Raw genomic sequence first — 25,033 nt, 5'->3', positions numbered from 1 at the left:
GGACGGGATAATGGTGCTGGAGCATCGCTGGAATAAATGTGTTAGTCTTGAGGGAGATTATGTTGAAAAATAAAAATAATTTTGAAATTATAAATTTGTTTTTTCGTTGTTAGGCTGAGAACTTTTCAGACCACCCTCGTAAAACCATCTTATCAATGAGAGATTGAAAACTTGTAGCACTGGGACCAAGACTTTTATTTAGTGAGTCCTGCATCATTTATTATTTTTATTATTATTTTTGACACCTCCAGGGAGTCCAAAGACTCATCGAGGGAGAGTGTGCCGACAGCATCGAACGATTGGCCCCCTTCCAACTACTAACCGCGCTCAAACTTACTTAACTGAGCCATTAGTAGCAGAGGCTCTACCAATCGACCAACCTTTGCCGGATTTTTTTTTTTTTTTTTTTTTCATGTTGCTTCAGATCAACAATATTTGGCCATTTGCATTGAACATCATTTACTATCAGAAAACTTTCCAGCATAATTTTAGACCATTGCAAAATTATCATATTAGAACCCCACAGCATTTTGCCAACAAAGAGAAGATTCTGTTTGATCATCAAGGCTTATAGTAGAATGAGGTCATGTATAAAATTAATGTGATGTTGACATCACTTATCTGAGGTAAAGAGTAGCAGTAATATCTTGATAGAATTTTTAAACCCATTCTCCTGTTTCTCTTATTTGGTATAATGAGGGCATGCTATGAATAGAACCGGGACTTCATTTTGGTTACTGTCAGTTTATGAAGTGCTTGCCAGATGCAACACAAGACAGAATTACATTAACGTAGTCTCTACTGAAAGCTTTAGAGCCATTTGCAAATGCTGAAATATCATTTTTAATTACATTTTCCTGTCTTTGCGTTGCACTTGATGCGATTAAGATTTATGGGTTATTTACATAAGCTTACTCTGAAAGGATTATCTTCAAAATTAATATCTTATTTTCTGCTATTTTTAGCAGAATTTCTAACCAAATTACCAGAAAAATTGGTTAGTCTTAACAGAGATATGGGGTGGTGGGAGAAGGTTCATTATCATCAAATTCCGAACAGGTACTCTCAGTGGTTATATGGGATATTATGATAGTACTATATGAAGAACTTACATTATTACTAACTTCTTATCAACAACTTTTCCCCAAATAAATCTGTTATCTATCAAGACTCCAACATTATCAGATCTTATATTAATGTCTTCTAAGGCACTTTTTGCTGTATCAGTCTGTTTATATTTTGGTTTTCCTCTGGATCTTTTTCCTACTAGCCTGGTAGGGAACTCTTGTTTTGCTAATCTTTCCTCTCCCATTCTGTTTAAGTGGCTATACTCCTGAGATTAGCTCTGCTAACACATTCTTGGATGCTAACAATGCCAAATTCTTTCCTAATATCCTCATTTTTAATATGATATTGCCATTGATACTATCTGTTCATTCCCCCTAATCTTTCTCAGGACTCTCATATCTGTGGTTTCTAGTCATTGGTCAAGTGTTTTACTTCTGAGGCAGCTCTCAGATTCATAAGTTAAAATTGGTGTGAACACGTTTGAACATTAGCTTGTATACAGCTAATTTAGTGTTTTGAAAATTGAATTTGAAAATTGAACTAAAATTGAAACTGTTGACTTCCTAACATACATTATGTTAGGAAGTTGACTTCCTAACATACCAGTTTTATTGATTCTGTTGTCTATTTCCATATTTAATTTGCCATCTTAACTAAAAATTGTGCCTAAATAGCAGAACCGTTTTATTTGTTCTATAGGTTATCCATTCACGATGCATTTGATTATTTTCAATGTTTCTGCCTATTTTAATGTCTATGTTGTTATTGCTGATTTTCATACCAAACTTATTACAGCAGTTATTCAATTTAGTTAGGGAATCATGCAGACTTATACTGGATTTATTTAAAAGTCTAACACTGCATAAAGTAAAGAGCTGAGATTATTGTCTCCAATTTTGATATTAGGTTTAATAGTATCAGATGTGAACTGTAAACTAAAATACACAAAGATTATTGAAGAAAAAATGAAAGAGTTTGAGAACAGGAACCAAACCTTGGAGATTCAGTGGCAAGCCTTGAAGAAAACCCTGATTGATTCAGCCAGAGAGGCATGTGGTGAGGTAGGAAATAAAACTGAATGTGAGAATTACAGAGATATTTCCCTACTGAGTGTTCCTGGCAAGATCTATGCAAGTAAAATTGTGAAAAATTGACAGTTGAGAAAAATTGTGGAAGAAAAGCTTGGTGAAGAACAAGCTGGATTCAGGCCAAATAGAGGCTGTCAGGATCAGATCTTCACTTTACGACAAATAGTCGAGAAAGCACGGGAATATAACAGAGATCTGTATTTAAGTTTTGTCGATTTGGAAAAGGCATATGAAAGGTGCCAAGAGAGAAGCTATTCAATACGCTACAGTTATATGTTGTCAATGGGGCATTATATCAAGCAATACTTAGTCTTTATTTGAGTTGTAAGTCAGCAGTTAGAATTGAAGGAAGTACAGGAAGATGGTTTAATGTTAAATCTGGCGTGAGACAAGGATGTACATTATCCCCTCTGTTATTCATTATCTATATGGATCACATTATGAAGGAAAGTGGTATTAAACATGATATCAAAATTGGAGATGTTAATGTCAGCTCTTTGCTTTATGTGGACGATGTTATACTTCTAAATTAATCCGCTACAAGTTTGAATAGCTGTTGTAATAGATGTAATAGATATGGTATGAAGGTCAGCAATAAAAAGACAAAGACAATGAAAATAGGCAGAATCATTGAAAATGTCAACTGTGTTGTGAATGGAGAACCTGTGGAACAAGTGAAACATTTCAGCTACTTAGGCACGATTTTTACTGAAGATGGTAAATTAAATATGGAAATAGACAACAGAATCAGCAAAGCTGGTATGGTGGGAAGTCAATTGAATAAATTCGTATGGAATAAGAGAGAAATTAGTCAGAACACTAAATTAGCTGTATACAAGACAGTGTTCAAACCAGTTTTAACTTATGGATCTAAGTGCTGGATTAGAAGTAAAACACTTGACCAAAGACTAGAGACCACAGATATGAAAGTCCTGAAAAAGATTAGAGGCGTGAACAGATGGCATCAATGGCAATATCATATTAAAAACGGGGATATTAGGAACGAACTTACATTGTCGGCATCCAGGAATACATTAGCAGAGCTGATCTCAGGTGGTATGGTCACTTAAACATAATGGGTGAGGAAAAATTAGAAAAACAAGTGTTCTCTGCCAGGTTGGCAGGAAAACGACCCAGAGGAAAACCAAGATATAGGTGGATTGATACGGTACAATATGCCTTAGATGATGGAAATATAAGATCTGATAATGATAATATTTTAGTCTTGACAAGTGACAGACTGATTTGGAGGAAAATTGTAAATAGGAAGTTAGTAATGATGTAAATTTTCATGTAGTACTATCACATCCTGTACACCCCTTGAGGGTATATGTCAGGAATTTAATGATAGTATCAGAAAGAAAAGGTAGTGTTTGTTGCCTTGGTCAATATGTTGCGACCTCAGATTGTAGGAATTAGTGAGACCTGGCTGTCAGAATCAGACCTACTAACTGGTATCTAGTGTCATGAGTACAGTATTTTTAGGAAGGATAGAGTGGATTCGAGGAGGGGGCATACTGCTAATGATATCGGATGACTTAAACCCAGTTAGAGTTGAGACCTATGATTGTAGTACTACTTCAAAAATACTACTAACAATATTTCATGTGGCAGTAAGTTTGAAGCCATCTGGTGTGAGGTGGAAAATAACAAGACAAATTGTGTAGTGGGGTGTTGTTACAGACCTGGTGGATCGGTTGCTAGTAATGAAGAAATGCATCGCCAAATAGAAAAGGTGAGTGCAAAAAGAGTAATCATAATGGGACACTTTAATTATCGAAATATTGATTGGGTAGCAGTAGAATCTTGTGAGAAGAATGAAAATGCATTTATTGAGCTGTTGCGGGACAACTTCCTCAAGCAGCATGTGACAGAAGGAACTCGAGGTCAAAGAGTGTTAGATTTGATTATACTGTCAGAGGGTGTTTCAGTTAAAGACGTAACTATTCTGCCTCCAGTTGGGACGTGACTAAGTTTATGAATGTTCCATTCAGAAAAGGTTATATGCTGAATACAAAGCAGCAAATTATGACCAATTTTGAGGAGTATACTGAGTTCAGTGGAATGGGATTGGTTGCTGGAAGGAAAGAATATCTGCAGTGCATTTGAAGCATTTAAACAATACTTAAATGATGCGATATCAGAATGTGTTCTGAAAGTTCGAAGAATAAATAGAGTAGGAAACAAATGGATGTGTAATCTTATTAAGTAAGATATTCGTAAGAAAAGGATGATGTAGAAGGAATACCGTTTGCATATGGATGACATGCGTTATGAACATTATAAGCAGCAGGCTAGAATAGTCACAATGGTTGTATGGAAAGCAAAGTCTGATTATGAAAAGAAACTGGCCCTGCATGCTAAAGACAACCCATAAAAATTCTATCAATATGCTGCAAGTAAAAGAAAGAATGAATATGAAAGAATAACTCTTCTATATCTAGATAGCATGACGGTTACAGATACTGAAGAGGTTGTTCAGTTAATGAGTGGCCATTTTGTTAAAAGCTATCAACCTCGTGAATGCAATATTGAGCTCACTGTTACCTCTTCACTAGATGAAGAAACGCAGGTGTGTGAGGCCAAGATATTAGAGCCGTTTCACAAACTGAATGACAATTCATCAATAAGGACTGAAGGAATATCAGCACATGTGCTAAAAGAGTGTTTAGCTGAACTGGCCATTCCTTTGACCAGGATGTTTAATATGAGTCTCAGAACAGGGAAGATTCCTCAGGAATGGAAGGAATGTATGGTAATTCCATTGCACAAGGGTGGTGCAAAGACCGATGTATCCAACTATTGACTGATTAGTATCTCAGGAGTGGTGGTGAAGATTTTGGAAAAATTGGTTAGGGCCTGTATTCAGAAATGGGTTGACAGTGAATCTCTACTTTGCAATGAACAACATGGGTTTACTAAGGGAAGGTCATGTTTTAGCAACTTGCTCACATTCTATAACAATGTTACTATTGAACTAGAGAAGGGGAATGGATACACCATGATGCTTTTGGCTTTTGACAGAATACAGAATGGCAGACTGCTGCATAAATTGGAGAAAATGGGTTTGAGTTATACAATATTAGCATGGATAAGAGCATGGCTGACTGACACATATAAAAAAGTGGTATACGGGGGATCTGAGTCTGCAAGGTTTAAGGTAACAAGTGGTGGACCACAAGGATCAGTGCTTGGTCCATTGTTATTCAATCTGCACATTAATGATATTGGGAAGGATTTGACAAGCGACATATAGTTATTTGCTGATGATGCAAAGATAGGTAGGGTAATCAGGAATGTGCTGCTGATATGCAGTCTTTGCAGAATGATTTGAATAGGATGGAATTGTGGGCATGGGAAAATGGGTGTCAGTTCAATGTCAGTAAATGTAAAGTCATTCACTTCGGCATGATCAGATATCCAGTGTCATATTATATTGGTGGGATTAGGCTAGAAGAAACCAAGGCTAAGGATCTTGGAGTGTTAATAGATAGGAAGTTGAAGTTCAGGAGCCATGTGGCAAAGATTGCAAATACAACTCGCATGTAAAGATAAGGATGTTATTTTGCCTCTTTACAAGGCTTTGATAAGACTTCACTTGCGACTATTGTGCGAAGATCTGCTCTCTCAGTTTTCATTGTGATTCTGATATATTGGAGAGAGTACAAAGGAGAGTGTTAAAAATGATATCTGGATTGTGGAATACTGATTATGAAGACCGATTGAGAATTTGTAGACTGCAGACACTAGCAAAAAAGAGAAAGAGGGGTGATATGATTGAGACTTACAAACTTCTGAATTTTGGTCATACAGTAGTTCAATTGATGGAATTTTTCAATTTATGAAAGGTGGGGAAAGGATGAGAGGGCATCCTTGGAAGCTGGGAAGGAAGGCCTCCAAGAAGGGTGTGAGGGCTAGATTCTCTCAGAGAGTCGTGCATGATTGGAATGGATTGCCTTTGGATGTTGTGAGTGCAAGTAGTGTGAATGAATTAAAGAATAAGTATGATAGCTGGTGTGTGTAGTATGTAGTCTCTCTTGAATGAGTCTCTGAATCCCTGGAGGTCTCTCAATAACAATAATACTGTTTTCCTTCATAATGTGTTCCATATAGATAATGAATAACAGAGGGGATAATGTACATTCTTGTCTGACACCAGATTTAGTATCAAACCAATCTTCCTGTACTTCAATTTTAACTGCTGACTTACAACTCAAATAAAAACTACGTATTGCTTGATATAATGCCCCATTAACACCATATAACTATAGTGTCTTGAATAGCTTTCCTCTTGGCACCATGTCATATGCCTTTTGCAGGTCTTCAAAACTTAAATATAGATCTTTGTTATATTCCCACGATTTCTCAACGATTTGTTGTAAAGTGAACATCTAACTAATTTTAACAGCCTCTATTTGGCCTGAATTCAGCTTATTCTTCACCAAGCTTCTCTTCCACAATCTTCAACCGTTTCTCAAGTATACTTACATAAATCTTACAAAGAACACTCAATAAGGAAATAACTCTGTTATTCTCGCATTCAGTTTTATTTCTCTTTTTGTATATGGGTGCTATGAGAGCACTACTCCAATCATCTGAAATTTGTCCCTCTGTCCAGGCCTTCTGAACTATGCAGTGCAGCTATTGCAATGCTTTTATACTTCCATACTTGAACATTTCTGGTCAAATGTCATCTCCTATTGTTGCCATTCTACATTTCAGGCTTTTGATAGCTTTTTCTACTTCAAGTATGGATGTGTATTCCTGATTGCATGCCTGTTTAGTGTTTTTTTACTACTGTGCTATCACTGCTTGTTTCATTTAGCAAAATTTCAAAGTAATAAAGTAATTACTCCATACATCAAGGATATCTTTTCTTTTTCTACAGCTTTCATATCACCTTTATCATCTTTGATTCCTTTTACAGCACTCTTTCCTCCATTTCTGAGCTTTTTCCACAGCCTTCAGAATATTTTGCCACTTTCCTGATATTTATTTTCTTTGTTCTTGCCAAAGTCTTCCCATGACTTTTGTTTAGCTAGTTTTACACAGTTGTTTAGCTTTCTTACATTTGTCTCTGTATTCTCTAATAGCACAAGCTGACTTATTCACCAGCAATTTTCAATATTCTTTCTTCTTTTCCTTCACTTCCTCTAACTACCTGTGTCCACCATGGGGTTCTGATTTTTCTATCTTTGCTGACAACCTCACCACATGCCTCTCTGAATGAATCGATGTTTTCTTCAGGGCTTGTCACCGAATCTCCATGGTTTGGTTCCTGTTCTTAAACGTTTTCATTTTTTCTTGAATAATGTTTGTGTATTTTAGTCTACAGTTCACATCTGATAGCTGCTCAACTTATATTTGCTTTTAAACTTTCTTACACGTTCTTCTTTCCAATGAAATTCAGTTTTATCCTGCTCAGGTCTAAATGGTGCTCACTTCCAATTTCAAATCCTCTACACTCTAGTGTCCTTCACCAGTGAGAAAACATCACTATCAACAATAGCATAGTCAATGAGACTTTTCTTATTCCTAGCTGCTTCTCTCCATGTGAATTTTATGCACATTTTTGTGTTTGAACATTGTGTTAGTAATCAGTTGATGTCCTAAGCAGGAATCCTACTGGTATTTGATCTCACCATTTTTTTTTTTTTTTTTTCAGTCATCTATTATATTGATCTGGTACTTATCCAATTCCTCTGCCAGCTCCATTTCTTTGTCATTCGGGCTTCTTATGTTGATAGTACTGAACTCTGGTGATATTGAGTTAGGCTGTGTTTCAGGATTTGTTCCTGTGGCTTACAATGTGGAGCCCTTATTTAACCAGGCAACTTCCCAACCAGCATGAAATTCTGTCATGTTGTACCATCATTTTATTTGTGATTAAGAATACAATTTGGTCAACTAAACCCAAATTGCCAGCCCATCTTTTTTCATTCAGTATCCAGGTAGATACCTAAATGGGTGCACCACGAGAAGGTGAGAATTAGACGTTAGGTCAGAAGTCGTGGTTGGTTCTCCACATTCCTTTAAAGGCTATGTTGAGGTCTCCTCTAATTTATACAACTTTGACCCTTAAGCAACCCCCCCTATGGGGGGGATTCAATCTGAAATTTGAGTCTTGCTGATTTTTCCAGATTAAAAATTTGCTTCCTGAATTTTCCCATGTGGATGAAGGATGGAATTGGTATTTTTAGAAATTGCATGGATGCTGGGAATTCTTCTAGTTGCCTGAACTGCAATGCAGCTTTCACTGTCATACCATGCTTAGCACCAAGTGATTCAGGAGTTCTTGAAGCAATCTCCCTATTGCATCCCAAACGTGTTCTATGGGGTTAAGATCTGGGGAGTGTGCTGGCCACTTAATTCGATTAATATCCTCGGGTCCCAGAAGTGTCTCCACTTCTCATGTATGATGTGGTGTGGCATTTTCATCCATAAAAATAAATTCTTCACCCCCCCCCCAGTACCATAGAACAATCAAACATGATGTTTGAAGAGCTTCGTCGCAATATTGTTCACCAGTCATAGTCCCTTTTTCCAGCACTTGTAGCTTGGTGCATCTATTAATGACCCCTCTGACATATTTCATCCTGACTCTTGCTCCCCATTTCATTCTCAATGGTTGCTTTAACTTCTGTAATGTCACTCATACTTGGATGTCTCTTCTCCTCTGGTTGGGTATTCTCATTTGATTCTAATTGACTGCATGCTACATGATTCTCTTCCTTCTCAGTTTGTTCTAAATTCTCCTTACACTGGGACTCTATGCCGGGTAAGTTCTTTCTATCACCCAAGTAATGTGCTCTCTGGTTCCTTTTAGTAACTTTCTTCCTTTCCAGAAAACAAATTTCTTCTCTAGCATAATCACATGAGAATTTATATTTTATCAAGAAATCATTACCAAGTATTAGTGATGTATGTGGGAGAGAGGTCCTTGGCAGGATCAAGAACTCATGCCAAACACACATATCTTACCCTGGTAATTTTACCTTTAAGCCCACTGACTTAGTAGCGTAGATGGTAGAGGAGGCTCACTGCCATATCTGTCTCTTTCAAGAACATTCTTGTGGTACCACTTTCATGCCAGATCACTTGTCGTCTAGAATTGGAGGAAAGACTAAAACACCTCATCTGTAAGAGTACATTAATCTATTGGTGTCTTGTCTAATTTTTATGGATACGATATCATTAAAAATGTGCTGCACAATGAGCTATGGATAAAGGGACTCAGACTGCAGTCCTTCAAGCATGTAGGGCACTTATCGCAGACATTTTGCCACAGTTTGTCGAGATATCTGCATACCTACTCTTGAATGGTGCCGACTTGGAAGCTGACCTGTCATGGTGCATCTATTACGTTTTGCTGTTATAATCAAAAATGTCTTTGTGCTCCATGGTAGTGCGAGGACGACCTCTTAGCATACGTCTAGAACTCGCTCCATTTGTTTGAAATGCTGGCCAGAGCCTGGATACAATGCTATGTGAGATTCCAAACTCTCTGGCATTATCAGTAATTCTATAGCCTCCAAGCTTTCCAATAATTCTTCCCCATCGGAAATCATCTAGATGTTGTCTTTGAAACATTACAAGACATCCAAGTTTGCAAATTTTTTCCTTCACAAAAGAGTTTACTTCAAATACAATTCACTTAGTGCAGCCTTTTTGCATTTTATCCCGTTGAGCCCTATCACATGACTCCTTTGCATATGATTAGAAAATTTGAATGTATACCTGCTTTCCATTCGAAATCTTCAGTTACACCAATTGCCACAAGCTGATTTGTCTGAATTTGTGGTTGTAATCTTCAGAAATAGTGTTTGTCCTTAGATTTTGGACACCAGTATAGTTGTCCAGTGACTTTAGAAGTTGTATATAAAAGTAGCAGGATCTTCTCCTCCTCGGTACTGTTTTTCATTCCATATACTGCCAATCTGCCTTGGGAACACACACAGTTAGCAAACATACTAGCCTCTTTAGTTGTTTCAGCTGCAATTCCAACTAAGCCTATTCTTGCTCTTTCTTCTTTAAAATATTAAATTGCTAGTGCATATTCAGTTACCTGTGATTTTTGAAATTTTGTAATATAGTTCCAGTATTTTTAAGTAATGGGTATCACTATAACTACATTTTATTTTCCTTTGTTTGATTTTAAAAGATACAAATTTTGTTCTTTTTTTTTTTTTATTCAGCGATCAGTTGGTCTGCCTGATATCCATTCAGGCTATGGATTTGCAATTGGTAACATGGCAGCTTTTGATATGGATGATCCTACCGCTATTGTTTCTCCAGGTAATATGGTGAATAGGCGATGAATAAGGTTTAAATGTTGTGTTTAATTAGCTCATGATTCGTTTGGTTTAAGTTTAACTTAAGTTTAGTTTAATAATAGAGGCAGTCTCAAAATATTTTTGGGACGAAAAAATTTTATTTCATTAAAAGCAAATGGAATAGCTAGAATACTTATAAAATTAGTTTCTTAAATGAAGACTTGTGTATGACTGTTTGAAATAATATTCTGTTGTCTTTTTTTCTGTTTTAGCCCATAAATATTTTTTACTTAGTTATCCAGAATATGTAAGGCTTATGATATATTAGATACTTTCCAGAAGTGATACTTTCTGTGGTAGATCATGAACTATGTATCAAAATATATCATAAGAAAAGATGTCAAAGGTCACCTTTGACATATTTTCACTGAAGCAAGAAGAAAATTAAAAACTGTTGTTTTGATTCTGTATCATGGATACAAGTCATTATGAACTTATTTATTCATTGAAAATTTTAAAATGATTACATATTGAACACAGTAAACTACTCGTTTCATACAGATTAGTTATAGAATATAAAAAAGAATAAAATGGGATATAGGGTTTTTGATTATGTTGTAATTCTTGTGGAAAGGCTTAGACGTTGGTTATGTATTTTTTACTAAATAATTTAAGGAAATTACAACGTCGACTAGGATGTACATTAAAATAAATTTTAATATACTTCAATATTTCGGCAACGTCATATTGCCATTTTCAAGAAACTTAAGAACAAGACACGTGCACGTAGGCACAACAAACAGTAAGAAGTGGGAAGCTATTATTTCTCCTAAAGTCCTGATGGTGGCCCCTAGCAGGCAATGTTGGTATTCTTGGGCGATTGGACTGAAGGTCTTCTGATGTAGGTTTCCCAAATTTGAGGCAGTCTCATGCAGTCAAATTTGTTGAGGTTTGGGTTGTTTCTTAGGGCTGAAGCTGATTCCATGAAAAGCCTTTCATATTTGTATTTACTACGGTGTATTATCGTGGCTTTCTTCCACCGTATTCTATGGCAGGTATCCAGCGCATGGTGAGCAAGACCAGAGTGGCTGTATTGGTGAAACCGGATGTAGTCCTTGTGTTCTGAAATTCTGATATTTGCTGTCCTGCCTGTTTGGCCAAAGTAGGACAGCTTACAGCTGCAAGGGACCTGGTATACACCAGGTAGGTTTAGGGGGGGGGGGGGTTGGTCTTTAGTAGAGCAAATAAGGGATGCCAATTTTTTTATATGGGCTGTAACAAGAAGTTAAGTCATGTTTTTTTAGGATTTTTGCAATTTTTTCCGAGGTGCCTCGGATATAGGGTATGGTGATAGATTTAGAGTAATCCTTGTTGTGTGTGTGTGGGGGGGGGTTGTGGTTTACTGGTTTCAATATTTTTTTTTTTGGGGGGGGGGTAGCCATTGGCTGAGAAAGTGTTGAGAATGTGGTTTAGTTCTGTGGTTAGAGCATTGTCATTTGAACAGATAAGTTTAGCCCTGTTGTGTAGTGTCTTAATGATTCCATATTGTTGCGAGGAGGGATGGTGGGATTGTTGGTGAATGTATCTGCCTGAATGGGTGGATTTTCTATAGACTGAGAAAACCAAGGTTCCATCAGGCTGGCAGGTGACTAGTGTGTCTAAGAAAGGAAGGCAGTTGATTTTTTCTTCTTCAAGGTTAAAAAAAAAAAAATCCTAAAAAAACATGACTTAACTTCTTGCTACAGCCCATATAAAAAAATTGGCATCCCTTATCCGCTCTACTAAAGACCAACCTCCCCCCCCCCCTAGACCTACCTGGTGTATACCAGGTCTCTTGCAGCTGTAAGCTGTCCTACTTTGGCCAAACAGGCAGGACAGCAAATATCAGAATTTCAGAACACAAGGACTACATCCTGTTTCACCAATACAGCCACTCTGGGTCTTGCTGACCTTTCGCTGGATACCTGCCATAGAATACAGTGGAAGAAAGCCACGATAATACACCGTAGTAAATACAAATATGAAAGGCTTTTCGTGGAATCAGCTTCAGCCCTAAGAAACAATCCAAATCTCAAGAAATTTGGCTGCATGAGACTGCCTCAAATTTGGGAAGCCTACATCAGAAGACCTTCAGCCCAGTCGTCCAAGAATACCAACATTGCCAGCTAGGGGGCACCATTAGGACTTAAGGAGAAATAATAGCTTCCTGCTTCTTCCTCACTTACTGTTTGTTGTGCCTGCGTGCACGTGATGTTGCCGAAATATTGAAGTATATTAAAATTTATTTTAATGTATATCCTAGTTGACGTAATTTCCTTAAATTATTTAGTAAAAAATTATTATGTTGTAATGAACACATTTAGGATGCTTTAATCAGTCTTGAAGACCTAATGAATCGGCAATACATAAATAATAAAAACAAAAAATCACTTAGTGTCATTGTAAGTTTCATAATCCTCTTTTTTTTTCTCCTTATTCCTTAAGTGTTTTATTGTTGCTTTTTGTCAGGATTTGTTTGATTTTTCCATTCCTCTTCAGTGTCATTTGTTTCATTATATTATATGGTTTCTCTTTTAAAATCAGAGCATTTCTGATATTGTTGACTATGTGAATCTTGCAATGAAGATATTTTGTAACTCAGTTGATAGTTATTTTCCACTTTATTTTTAGCTGTTCTGTTTTAAATCAAATTTTTGCCAATAATGATCAGAGTTTAATTCAAAGCTTGGTTATACTCTTACATCTAGGATTAATTCAGCTAATTCAAAATTTGCAATAATATAGTCAGTAACTGATTAACATCCCCTGCTGATCATGTATATTTGTTTTTCTTTGTGTTCAAATACTGAGTTCATTCTTCAAGTGTCATTCTCTAGGAAGAGGTTGGCAACCATGTCACAGAACTTTTTTTCTTTCTTTTGCTGCTCTGGAACATTTATGGTAATTCAAGCCAATCCAGTCCTTAATGTCTTCAAACCACATTTTCCTGGGTCTACTTCTCCCTCTTTTTCTGCCCAGTTTCTCTTCTGATATTAATTTCTGAATTCCTTCTTTAGTTAGATGCTCAAAATATTTTAAGTTTTTGTTCTTTAATGATTTTCATTAATGTTCTTTTCATTTTTGCTTTCTTTAAAACATCTTCGTTTTTCAGTTTCTCTGTCTGTGATATTTTCAACATTCTTCTGATGGTCCACATTTCAAAAGCTTCTAATTTTCTTTCTGCTTCTTACTTAGTCTGTTTCACTGTTGTAGAGAAGGCTTGACCAGATATAGCACTTCATTCATCTTTTTCTTGCATCTGTTAATATCTCTAGATGTTAGAACAGTTTTCATATCAATAAAGACTTTTCTTGCTATCTCTATTCTTTTTATTTTTTAAGGGAATTTCCTCCATCTGTAAACATTTGTCCCAAATATATAAAAGACTGAACCTGTTCAATTTTCTTTTGGTTAACAGTTATATTTAGTTCCTTATTTATTGGTTCTTTTGATATAGTCATGTACTTTGTTTTTCTTCAGGTTATTAATCAATTTCATGTCTAATCTTCTGTTGTAAATTTCTGTGACTAAGTTTTGAAGATCATCTTCAGATTCAGCTATAAAGACCATGTCATCTGCATGTCTGAGGTTGTTGAAGTTCCTAACCTCTACTTTTACACCCTTCAATTCTGCAATATCTTTAAAAACTTTTCACTGTATATATTATACAGCAAGGGTGATAAGACACATCCTTGTCTTACTCCTTTTTTGATTTCAAAGTTGTCAGAATATGCATTTTTGAATCTTATCGAGGCTATTTGATTCCAGTATATATTTGCAATTATATATAGATCTTTTCATTTTAACCCATTATTCTGTAGGTTATGTATTAATTTCTTGTGATCTATTGAATCAAATGCTTTGGTGTAATCAATAAAACAAAGATATATTATTTTCTAGTTATTGAGGCTTCTTTCACATAATATTTTCAAATTGAAAATTCCTTCTATTGTACCTTCTTTTTTTCCCTTCTCTTTTTGAAAACCTGATTGAGTGTCTTCTGTTTCTATTGACAAAGTGTCTTTTATTCTTTTAGGATGATTCTCAGTAGTAATTTTGTAATATGGCTTGCTAAACTTATTAGTCTATATTCTGAACATTCAAAAGTTCTTGAAATTTGGGGGATAGTGATAAAGATTGATTTTCTTAGATCATCAGGGATGTATCCTGTATCATAGATATTATTAAAAATAACGGTTAGGTCATTGATTGTGTTTTCATTTAATTTCTTTAACAATTTGATAGGGTTCTGATCAGGACCTGATGTTTTAACTGTTTTCATTTGACTTATTACAAGACATATATGAGGGTCAGTTATATTCGAGTAAATATGGTATATAGAACGGCAACAAGCTTACTAGAACAATCACAACAGAATTGATGATAAGTAATTGACCATAAGAAACAATAGAAAATAATTATGTTGGCCTTAATGCCAGTTATGCTGTAATATATAAAACCATGTTAACATAAATACCAACACTAAAACACGAAAGTTCTTTCTACATAATAAGAAAGAAGTAATTTATTTAGGGATCATGGAAAGGAGGCAGTGGCTGTGGTATTTAATCTTAAACACGAGATCATTTTGAGTTAGTAGAATCGCAGGGTTCATTTCTGGGAAAATTTCAATTTGAAAAGAAATAAACAATGCAATTTATTTTTACCTGTGGTCATAACATAAGTAAAAAAATTTGTTTCCAATTTAATTTCTTTAACAATTTGATAGGGTTCTGATCAGGGCGTGTGTTTTGCCTGTTTTCATTTGACTTATTACAAGACATGAGGGTCAGTTATATTTGAGTAAATATGGTATGTAGAACGGCAACAAAAAAAAAAAAGTTCTAATATTGATTTCTATCATCCAGGGTTTTTTCTTATTGTATCTAATTTTTGGAATAATCTCGTTGACTGTCTCATATATTGCACTTCTAAAAGTTGACCATCTTTTTTCAATTTCCTCTAATTTTTTCCTAATTTCTGAGTTAAACACCATTATGTTGTCAGGTATATTCAGAGCTGTCAAGTCTTTCAGTATGATTGTTTTTAGAGATGTTTTTTAGTTTAGTTTTTTAAAGTAGACACAATGGTCTTAACCTATATCAGCACTTAGGTATGATTTAATGTTGGTTATATTTTTGTATCTATTATTTATCATTATAAAATCTATTTGATTTCCTATAGGGTTATCTGGGTTTGTCCAAGTATATAGTCTGCACTTTGGCTACCGCTCTAACACTTTTACTATGAATTCTTCCACCAATGATTTCATCATTGGTGGAAGAATTCATACCTTACAGTCCTTCATTCAGTCCTAACAGATTACTGAGTTCATTATTCTCATTTGTCATATTCTTATAAATGACAAAATCTTGCAGTTTGTGTTCATTTTGATTACATGTATCTTCACCAAATCCCCTATGTTTTGTTTTGTATTTCCTGTTTCCTATTCTGGCATTTAAATTCTCTGCTATTAGTAAATAGTCTGTTTTTATTTATCTGTGATTTTCTGCAGTTCTTTGTGAAAGGTTTTACTCTCTTCTGGTGCATATGCCATATTATGATCTTTAATGTTTTGAGTCTAATTTCTATTAGTCTTTCAGTCCAGTAGTTATAATATACAATATTGTAACTACTAGACTGAAAGACTAATAGAAATTCTTTCAGTCAAATTTGGTATAGATTTGTGTATCATTATAGATGCTTTTGCTTTTTTCCTTCTTTTACTCCACTATAGATTTTTTTATATTTCTTTGTTACCTTTCTGCTTTTTCTTTGTTTTGTTATTATACATATCTTTACATTAGCTTGGCATGAACTAGGAGTGCATACAAGAAATGACAAAGAATGGATATCTTCTCACACACACACACACACACACACAACTGAAAATTGAAGAAATAAAGAAAAATATAATACTAGATAAGAATAACATCAGATTACAAGTGAAATTTAAAGAAATACAAAGAGATTAAGAAAAATACAAGAAAAGATAATTTATAGAAAAACTACTAAATGAGGTGGAAATTGCAGCTAATAGAGGTGATTCATCATCATCATCAAATTCCTGACTTGTACTCTCAATGGGTGTACAGGATATGATAGTACTACATGAAAAATTTACATAATTTACTAACTTCTTATCTATAATTTTCCTCCAAATCAATCTGTTAGCTGTTAAGACTCCAACATTATCAGATCTTATATTTCTATCTTCTAAGGCACATTTTACCGTATCACCTATATCTTGGTCTTCCTCTGGGTCTTTCAAATACTTGAAAGAAGAAAAAAAATTGTTAAAAATAGACACCAAAGAAAAAATGAAATGCAAACAAGCACTAAAAGACAAGCAGCTGTTATAATTGGTATATCAGTTTAACAGTGAATATATTCTACCCATTTCTTAACAAAATATGGATGCAGAAGGAATGGCCAGGTGAACATCGGATTACTGATAATTAAAAAAAAAAAATTAACTGATTAAAATAATTGGAGAGGAATATCATTATTAAATCAAGTAAAATACTAACAAGAATAATATTGGAATATAAAAAAAGAAATAGACCAAAAACTAAGAGAAACAAGCAGAATTTAGAGTCGACGGGTCATTTATAGATAAAATAGCAAAACACTTTAAATAATAATAGAATAGTCGAATCTTTACATTGACTTGGTTGATTTGATTTCGAAAAGACTTGACAGCATTGACAGAGAAGCAATATGGAAATGTCATATTATGGTATGCCACATAAAATTATCAACATAGTTAAAAAAAAAAAAAAAAAAAAAAAAAAAAAAAATTATGAAAAATATAAAATACAAATCGCACATAATGGGGAACTTTCAGAAAAGTTTGAAATTAAAACAAAAGTTATACAGGGCTGCATTTTCTGCCCACATATTATCGCTGTAGACAAGGTTATAAGGAATACAGTGGAATTTAATAGAACAGCTATGCGATCTGGATTTTGCAGATGATATATTTACAGGCACCTAACATTTGAAGGAAAAAACCAAAAAGCCTCGACTGTTGGATAAAGAATGAAAAAAGCAATAAAAAAAATAAAAAGACAGTGCAAGAACTTTAATTACCTAGAATCAATAATAGGGGTGCTTAAGGGTCAAAGCTGTATAACTGAGAGGAGACCTCCACATAGCCTTTAAAGGAATGCAGAGAACCTTCCAGGGCTTCTGACCTGATGTCCAATCCTCACCTTCTCGTGGTGCACCCCGTTGGGTAACTACCCGGATACTAAACGAACAAGGATGGGCTGGCAATTTGGGATTTAGCTGACCAAATTGTATTCCTATTGGTTAAACCAAAATACAAAAGGATGGTACAACATGACAAAATTTCATGCCGACTGGGGCGTCGCCCGGTTAAACAAGGCCCCCGTTGTTTTCGCCAGGGAACCAGGGCGAACAGCGAAAAGTCAGCTACTGGAACAAATCTGAAAACAAACCCCAACTCAACATCACCAGAGTTAAAGATCGGTACTATCAACGTAAGAAGCCTGAATGGCAAAGAAATGGAGCTTGCTGAGGAATTAGATAAGTACCAGATCGACATAATAGGGGTGACTGAAACAAAAAAAAGACAAAAACTGGCGAGATCTTTCTGAGCAATACATACAAAATGTTATATTCAGGCAATAACAATCAAGGAAAAGAAGGAGTAGCCATAGTATTCAACACAAAATACGAGGCTAATCTTCTTGAATGGCAGTCAGTCTCAAGTAGAGTAATGTGGGCAAATATGAGAATGGGGAACTGGACAATGAGACTTATTTGTGCCTATGGTCCCACAGAAGGTTCTACTAAGGTAGAAGTGGAGGAATTTTTTGACGCTTTAGAAAAAGCAACTGACACAATGAAAAAGGAAAAGTTGATCCTTGTTGGGGATCTAAATAACAGAGTAGGAAATGATTGTGAGACATACAAAAATATTTTGGGAAAATTTGGAGAAAAGAGCAAAGCTAATAATAATGGCAAATATCTGTTGGATTTCTGCTCAGGACATGGACTGGTTATTACTAACACCATGTTCCAACATAAAAATGTGCACAAATTCACATGGAGAGAAGAGGCTAGGAATAAGAAAAGTCTCATTGACTATGTTATTGTTGATAGTGATGTTTTCTCCCTGGTGCAGGACACCAGAGTGTACAGAGGATTTGAAATTGGAAGTGATCACTATTTAGTCTTGAGCAGGATAAAATTGAATTTCATATTGAAAAGAATAACATGTAAGAAAGTTTTAAAGTGAATAAAAGTTGAGCAGCTCTCAGATGTAAACTGTAGACTAAAATACAGAAATATTATTGAAAAGAAAATGGAAGAGTTTGAGAACAGGAATCAAACCTTGGAGATTCAGTGGCAAACTCTGAAGGAAACATTGATTGATTCTGCCAGAGAGGCATGTGGTGAGGTTGTGTGCAAAGATAAAAAAATCAGAACTCCCTGGTGGACACAGGAAGTTAAAGAGGCAGTGAAGGAAAAGAAGAAAGCATATCAAAAGTTCCTGGCAAATAAGTCAGCTTTTACTCTTACAGAATACAGAGACAAATGTAAGAAAGCTAAACAGTGTGTAAAACTAGCTAAACAAAAGTCATGGGAGGACTTTGGCAAGAATATAGAAAATAAATATCAAGAAGGTGGCAAAATATTCTGGAGGTTGTTGAAGAAGCTTAGGAATGGAGGAAAGAGTGCTGTAAAAGGAATTAGAGATGATAAAGGTGAAATGAAAACAGGAGAAAAAGATATCCTTGAAGTATGGAGTAATTACTTTGAAAAACTGCTAAATGAAACAAGCAGTGATGACAGCACAGTGATAAAAAACATTGACCAGGCATGCAGTCAGGAATACATATCCATACTTGAAGTAGAAAAAGCCATCAAAGGCTTGAAATGTGGAAAGGCAGCAGGAGTAGATGATATTCGACCAGAAATGCTGAAGTATGGTGGTATAAGAGTCTTACAGTGGCTGCACTGCATAGTTCAGAAAGCCTGGACAGAGGGACGAATTCCCGATGATTGGAGTAGAGCTCTCATAGTACCCATATATAAAAAGGGAAATAAAACTGAATGTGAGAATTACAGAGGTATTTCTCTACTGAGTGTTCCTGGCAAGATCTATGCAAGTATACTTGAGAAACGGTTGAGAAGAATTGTTGAAGAAAAGCATACTTGCATAGATCTTGGTGAAGAACAAGCTGGATTCAGGCCAAATAGAGGCTGTCAGGATCAGATCTTCACTTTACGACAAATAGTCGAGAAAGCATGGGAATATAACAAAGATCTGTATTTAAGTTTTGTCGATTTGGAAAAGGCATATGACAAGGTGCCAAGAGAGAAGCTATTCAATACGCTGCAGTTATATGGTGTCAATGGGGCATTATATCAAGCAATACTTAGTCTTTATTTGAGTTGTGAATCAGCAGTTAGAATTGCAGGAAGTACAGGAAGATGGTTTAATGTTAAATCTGGTGTGAGACAAGGATGTACATTATCCCCTCTGTTATTCATTATCTATATGGATCACATTATGAAGGAATGTGGTATTAAACCTGATATCAAAATTGGAGATGTTAATATCAGCTCTTTGCTTTATGCGGATGATGTTATACTTCTAAATAAATCCGCTACAAGTCTGCAAGATTCTCTGACTAAATTGAATAGCTGTTGTAATAGATATGGTATGAAGGTCAGCAATTAAAAGACAAAGACAATGAAAATAGGCAGAATCATTGAAAATGTCAACTGTGTTGTGAATGGAGAACCTGTGGAACAAGTAAAACATTTCAGCTACTTAGGCGCAATTTTTACTGAAGATGGTAAACTAAATATAGAAATAGACAACAGAATCAGCAAAGCTGGTATCGTGGGAAGTCAATTGAATAAATTCATATGGAATAAGAAAGAAATTAGTCGGAACACTAAATTAGCTGTATACAAGACTGTGTTCAAACCAATTTTAACTTATGGATCTGAGAGCTGGGTCAGAAGTAAAACACTTGACCAAAGACTAGAGACCGCAGATATGAGAGTCCTGAGAAAGATTAGAGGCGTGAACAGATGGCGTCAATGGCAATATCATATTAAAAATGAGGATATTAGGAAAGAACTTGACATTGTCAGCATCCAGGAATGCGTTAGCAGAGCTAATCTCAGATGGTATGGTCACTTAAATAGAATGGGAGAGGAAAGATTAGCAAAACAAGTGTTCTCTGCCAGGTTGGCAGGAAAACGACCCAGAGGAAGACCAAGATATAGGTGGATTGATACGGTACAAAGTGCCTTAGACGATAGAAATATAAGATCTGATAATGTTGGAGTCTTGACAAGTAACAGACTGATTTGGAGGAAAATTGTAGATAGGAAGTTAGTAATGATGTAATTTTTTCATGTAGTACTGTCATATCCTGTACACCCCTTTAGGGTACATGGCAGGAATTTGATGATGATGATGATGATGAATCAATAATAAATTAACAGAAAGGAGCAGAAGAAGATATAAAATCTAAGATACAGGGAATACAGAATTTTTAACATGTTAGACAAATAAAATGGAGATCAAAGGAGATAGGTTTAAAAACATTCAGATTATTTATTATATTTATAATATCAGATTTATAATTAAATCAGTTCTACTCTATGCATCAAAAATATGAACAACAAACAACAAAAGCATCATCATTTTCATAATATGTACCCCAAAGAGGTGTTCGGGTTACTATGACAGCACTACATGATTAAGTTTACATTATTATTAATCTCCTATCAACAATTTTCCTTTAAATCAATCTATTACTTGTGAACACTCAAATATTGTCATATCTAACATTTCATGCTTCTAAGGCACTTCTGACCAAATCAACCCACCTAAACCTGGGTCTTCCTGTGGTTCTTTTTCCTGCCATCTTGGCATCAAACACTGTTCAGTTGTTTTGCTAACCTTTCTTCACCCATTCTGTTTAAGTGGCCATATCACTTTAGATTGGCTCTGCTGACACATTTTTGAATGTTAATAATCTCAAGTTCCTTTCTAATGTCTTCATTTTTAATATGATTCTGCCATTGATTCCATCAGTTCATTCCCCTAATTTTTCTCAGAACCCTTATCTGTGATCTCTAGTCTCAGATCTAACTGGTTTAAACACCGTCTTGTATATTGCTAGTTTAGTGTTTTGACTAATTTCTCTCATATTCCATATAAATTTATTCATTTGATTACCCACTACATTAGTTTTGCTTATTCTGTTGATTATTTCAGATTTAACTGCCATTTTCACTAAAAATTGTGCCTAAATAGCTGAAATATTTTACTTGTTCTATAGGCTCTTCTCCTGAATGCAATTGATGTGTTCAGTGTCTCTGCCATAATTTGGTCCTTTTATTGCTGATTTTCATGCTAAATTTGTTATAGCTGCTATTCAGTTTAGTTAGTGAATCCTGGAGACGTGCACCAGATGTGTTGAGGAGTACATCTGCATAAACAAAGAGCTAAGTTTGAATTTCCAATTTCTAATATCAGGCTTGATGCCACTCTCTTTCATAATGTGCATCCTTCCTTGTCGTACTCCTGATTTTATATCAAACCATCTTCCTCTATTTCCTTCAATTCTAACTGCTGACTTACAACTTAAATATAGACTGTATATTGCTCTGTATAATGTTCTATTCATCCCATATAATTGTAGTGTTTTAAAAATTTTCTCTGGGCACCTTATCATATGCCTTTTCCAGATCTACAAAACTTAAGTAGAGATCCTCGTCATATTCTCATGATTTCTCAACTGTTTGTCTTAAAGTGAAAATCTGATCTTGACAACCTCTATTTGGCCTGAACTCAGTTTGTTTTTCTCTAAGTTTTTCATCCTTGATAGCAGAATGATTCATACTGATATTAATAATTCTGCACTGGCTAAATCAAATTTAAGGAAAATTTCGTATTTGTCATTACAAATCATTACAAATTTGATATTGAAATTTGTAATGTAAATGATTTGTAACTTTTTACAAGAAGCAACCCAAAATGTTGGGTAAAATTTCTTTTGCTATTCTATTGAGCAATTAGTTTCCAGATAACTTGAAAAGACCACTTTGACTCATCATATTTGCATCCAGATCACTTTCACAAGATTCATTATTTGTCTCTGATCTAATTGCTTCATCCCTGAATATATGATTATTTATTTATTATTTTTATTTATTTTTTTTATTTTTTATTTTTGCAGTGAACAATGCTCAATTCTGAAATATGGTTTAATGTTGATTTCTCTGTCAATCTTGAATAGCAAGCTTTACTGTTCATGCAATTCAAATGAAGGATGACCAGATTATTATTCCTGCTCAGTAACATTACAAAGATTTTTTTTCCTCCCAAACCAGTAATGCTTCATCTGAGTGAATAGAACAATATAAGCCTATGCGAAAATTTTGTTTTCAAAGTTTTCTCCTTTCTTGTGATCAGACTTAAGTGCTGATACAGTGATTGGGATAATTTCCAAATATCCATTAACAGGGTTCAACGTATAACTGAATTATAAATTTTCAGAGCTGCTTAGTTAATTTTTTTGCTATCACAGGTGTAATGTTACCTGCTTGTGATAGCCTGTCTTTTCATGCACATTGTATGTAGCTATTTAAATATACTAGTTTGAACAATTCCCTAAGAACTTGAACTTATTTTTTTAATCAACAGAATTATTGTACAAAATCTTATGTTTTATATTTCATTATCTATTAATTGTCTAAATTAAAAAGATGGTTTTGGCAACTAATATGTGGCCTAAACTTGTTTGTTTTCATTAGTTTCATGTTGTTGTTTTTTCTCACATATGCATCGAGAAAAGACAAAAAGAAAAAAAAAAACTTCCTGGAATACTCACCGAATTTCTGTTCTGAATGTTGAAATTATCAAACATAATGCTATGAATGGATATTTGATATTGAAAAACAAGGAAAAGCAATCTGTTGAAGAACTGGAGATTGTAGTCCTAGAAATATTTCATAGGGAAAGCTACACAGAAAAGAAAGATGAATGGGAGAATCAGGTTAAGTGAATCAACGATTCAACTATTAAAGAATGTTGGATAGCTGTTGCTAGTGTTATTGCAAGTCGAACAGAAATGTGGAGTATGATGGTTTCCTGTTCTACTGAATGGCACCTGTTAAAATGTCTAGAAGAGGCACAGTATGGAAACTGATCATTTCTGATATATATAGGGGTTGTCAGTTAGGTAAACTGTTCTCTTATAGGCAGCATCAACTATTTTTAGAGAGCTTTTTGGTATATTATACCAAGTGTGAGGGGGCAGCATTCCAAAGAAGGGTGTATTTCTGATTTGTGCAGAATTATATCTGTTGAACTTTAGTGGAAAAGTATCCTGTGGGTGAAGATGCTATAAAAGTGATGTATTTGAAAGGAAAGCCTAGGGGTATTAGTCTGAGAAAAGAAATCTGGTTTTGAGAATTAACAAAGGTAAAGGGAGAACTGAAGTCTTTTCCTTAAGAAGGAAGACATTTTGAAGTATTAAAGATGAGCAGGTTGTCATCTCAGTGAAGGATAGTATGAAGATCAGTTTAGGACGCAGATTGTAGATCATCTTCAAACTTAAAATGTTTGAGACTGCAAGATTTGTCATGTGAGTAGAAGAGAAATGAAGTGTTATCAACAAAATTGTGAATAGGATTTGAGGTCAGTGAGAGGTCATTTATGTATGAGAAAGAGGATTGATGAGAGGTCTTAAGGAATACCTGCGTTAATAGGAAATCTGAAGAGAAAAACCCTCGACTATTACAGATGGTAAATGGAACAATTGTATATTTTACTAGTCCACAGTTAAACTATTTGACTGATTCTTTTCAGAACTTGCATACATTTTTCTTTCTGTTTGATATATATATGTATATATATATATATGTATACAAGTTTATATTACTTAAAAGTATATCCCATTTTAGATATCCTGTATTCCTTTGTGGTGGTAGTGGTGATTTTTTCCATTCAGTTGTTTCCAATGCTAGGTGACTTTGTAGGCATTGCCCACAAAGTGTTCTTGGTGAGATTTTTTACAGGGTGGCTTATGTACAATTGCTTCCCCCCCCCCTCAATTTTATCTGGGCTCTGAACCGACCGGTGTGTGGCTGAGACGTATTCATGACTGTAATCCGTGTGTGTTCATGAGGCCAGTTTGCTTTTTCTGGGGGATAAAAAAAAAACAGTTTCCAGGTGAAAAAGCCACCTACCATTGTATGAAACCAGCTAACTCACCTTTTGTCAAAAGAGACCAGATAACAGCTTCTCACATCACCGACAGGAATCAAACCCAGATATTTCCGACCAAAGGGCTTAGTCTATACTGACTGATCTACGGAGGCTCTGTATTCCTTTACTAATCTAAAAATACCATTGTTTTGCACTAGTGTATAAATGTTTCTTGTTTCAAATGTGGTCTCTTAATTTGAATTTATACATACAGTAATCCTTTAGTTACATGGTGCTGTACTAGGAGTTGGTTATATTAACCCAGTCAAGGGTTGGTTAATTGAAGATTGTCATTT

The 25,033-nt window shown here is 35.0% G+C and overlaps 1 protein-coding gene across 1 annotated transcript in view; it reads left to right on the top strand.

Moving 5' to 3' along the window:
* The window catches only part of RtcB (RtcB RNA ligase), a 129,107-nt gene that overhangs the window by 14,552 nt on the left and 89,522 nt on the right, over positions 1 to 25,033 (top strand). Inside the window, exon 4 of the mRNA XM_090404080.1 lies at positions 10,352 to 10,451. Within this exon, the coding sequence (XP_090260206.1) occupies positions 10,352 to 10,451 (100 nt within the window). The remainder of the gene's footprint in view (positions 1 to 10,351; positions 10,452 to 25,033) is intronic.

Source organism: Typopeltis vanoorti, chromosome 2 (assembly GCF_054136105.1).
Source record: "Typopeltis vanoorti isolate ZY-2024b chromosome 2, IOZ_Tvanoo_1.0, whole genome shotgun sequence".
Taxonomy (NCBI): Eukaryota; Metazoa; Arthropoda; class Arachnida; order Uropygi; family Thelyphonidae; genus Typopeltis; species Typopeltis vanoorti.
This window is presented reverse-complemented; position numbering and strand designations above follow the sequence as displayed.